Source organism: Morus notabilis, unplaced genomic scaffold (assembly GCF_000414095.1).
Source record: "Morus notabilis unplaced genomic scaffold, ASM41409v2 Scaffold4779, whole genome shotgun sequence".
Classification (NCBI taxonomy): domain Eukaryota; kingdom Viridiplantae; phylum Streptophyta; class Magnoliopsida; order Rosales; family Moraceae; genus Morus; species Morus notabilis.
The window spans coordinates 2,682-4,544 of NW_010360453.1; the positions used below are offsets into that span (position 1 = coordinate 2,682).

At 30.1% G+C, this 1,863-nt stretch overlaps 1 protein-coding gene across 1 annotated transcript; it reads left to right on the top strand.

Moving 5' to 3' along the window:
* Positions 1-354: 354 nt before the first annotated feature.
* Positions 355-867, top strand: LOC21384446 (pentatricopeptide repeat-containing protein At1g80270, mitochondrial). Its single transcript, XM_010096487.2, has 2 exons — positions 355-420; positions 567-867. Exons 1-2 carry the CDS (start codon positions 355-357, stop codon positions 834-836), a joined length of 336 nt encoding a protein of 111 aa, XP_010094789.2. The 3' UTR covers positions 837-867.
* The last annotated feature ends 996 nt before the right edge of the window (positions 868-1,863 follow it).

Here is a 1,863-nt window from a genome sequence, read left to right on the forward strand (position 1 = left end):
TTTCACAATTAGAGTCTACAGAGGCATTTCTTTCTAATTTCACACATTTTGGTATCATTTTCTTGTCATTTCTCGAGAAAATAAAGTTTCATTTATTTTACTGATATAAATTTTATTATAGTAAAAAAATTTTAGAAATAATTATATTTAATTTTTTTAATATTATTAAAAAATTTTACATCTTAACTCGAATTAACGAAACAAACGAAATTAAGCGATTTTTAAGGCTTTTTGGCTTTTTCGGTGCAAAAACTCTTGAAAGTGCTTTATAAGTTCTTTCAAATCTTGTCTTCCACGGTCTTTCAATCCATATTGCCCTAGTTTTTCTTTTATAATTTATATTTGTCTTAAAACATGTCGAAGAAACCCATCGTACGTAGTCAGTTCGGAGCGATCGTTGCCATACGAAGGCAAAGACTGGTGGGACTTAGACGATGATCGAGAGATCGACGAGGTAGTGCAACAATCAAAGCTCAAATGGAGTTCAAGAATCCACGGTGCAGGTAGTAATATAGAGCTGAGATTGCAACGAACGAAGCGAACATAGTCACAGAAGAAAGAATTAGACATATATGGCTATAATGGATGAATACGCAAAGAGAGGTGATATTCACAACACAGAAAAGATGTTTCTTAGGCTGAAGTGGGCTGGTTATGATGCTAGATTTCGTCAGTTCCAAGCTCTTATTCAGGCCTACGTAAATGCCAAGACACCAGCTTATGGGATTAGGGAGAGAATGAAGGCAGATAATATTTTCCCAAATCGAGCCTTGGCGGCGCAATTGACGCAGGTTGATGCATTTAGGAAGACAGCTGCGTCTGAATTGCTTGATTGAGGAACTTGTTGGTTTCTCTTGGAATGAGCTACCAGTATTTTTTTGGTTTTATCAGGTAATTTATCATGCATTGAATGCTGTTTAAATTTAATACGAGTCGCTGAAAGTTTAACTTCCTTATTTTTAGGTGTTGTCTTATGATTACAATCATCCAGATTTTAATCATCAATCGACTTAAAAAGAAACGGGATTCGGGGGAGTTCAGTTTTTAATTAGCATTTATTCTCGTATCTCTTTATACAAAATTGTATTCTAATCTAACAATTTGTTTTTTTTTTCCTTAATTATTTTTTTTATATGACATTTGGCCCATACCTCTCAATCTCTCATAAAACCCTAATTCAAGTTACCATTTACTCCATTGCCGTTTTGTCGTGACGCCCTTTTTTGCTATTGATCAAGCAACAAATTAATGACAAAACCAAAACCAATTGAAAAAACCTTCACTGATCAGTCAGTTTGATGCTCAGTTTTCATGAATTGAGAAGCCGACGACGTCGGTCAGTGACTGAACCAATGAAAATTGTCGATCACCAATTCATGTACAAACCCTATTAAAAAGTGACGCTTGAAGTCGGCTAATATAACAACATAGCTCATTTCCAGACTAAAAGGAAGTTTAAGCACTGAAATTAAATGATGTCAAATGAAGCAGAATGCATTTGTTCCCGGGTTAGCGGGGAACTTAAATATTATAATTATATATATTATAATATAAATATCTATAATATAATTAATATTATATTATAATAATTTATATTATAATGTAATTATATCTTATAACATATAATAAAATATATTATAATTATATACGTATATTATAATATACCACATTTAATATTATAATAATATATTATATTATGTATTATACATTGTAATTATATTTATCATTATAATATAATATAGTTGTGATATTGTAACAAATAATTATAATAATAATTGGGATAGTAGTATTTTCTATAAAATTAAATATAATAACTGTATATTTTATGCATAATATTATTTTATTTTATTTTATTTTAAAAAA

Excerpts from the sequence above, each read along its gene's own strand:
- LOC21384446 (XM_010096487.2), top strand. The coding sequence starts at position 355 with ATGTCGAAGAAACCCATCGTACGTAGTCAGTTCGGAGCGATCGTTGCC. Across the intron at positions 421-566 it reads CCATACGAAGGCAAAGACTG|ACATATATGGCTATAATGGA; the intron begins GTGGGACTTAGA and ends AGAAAGAATTAG.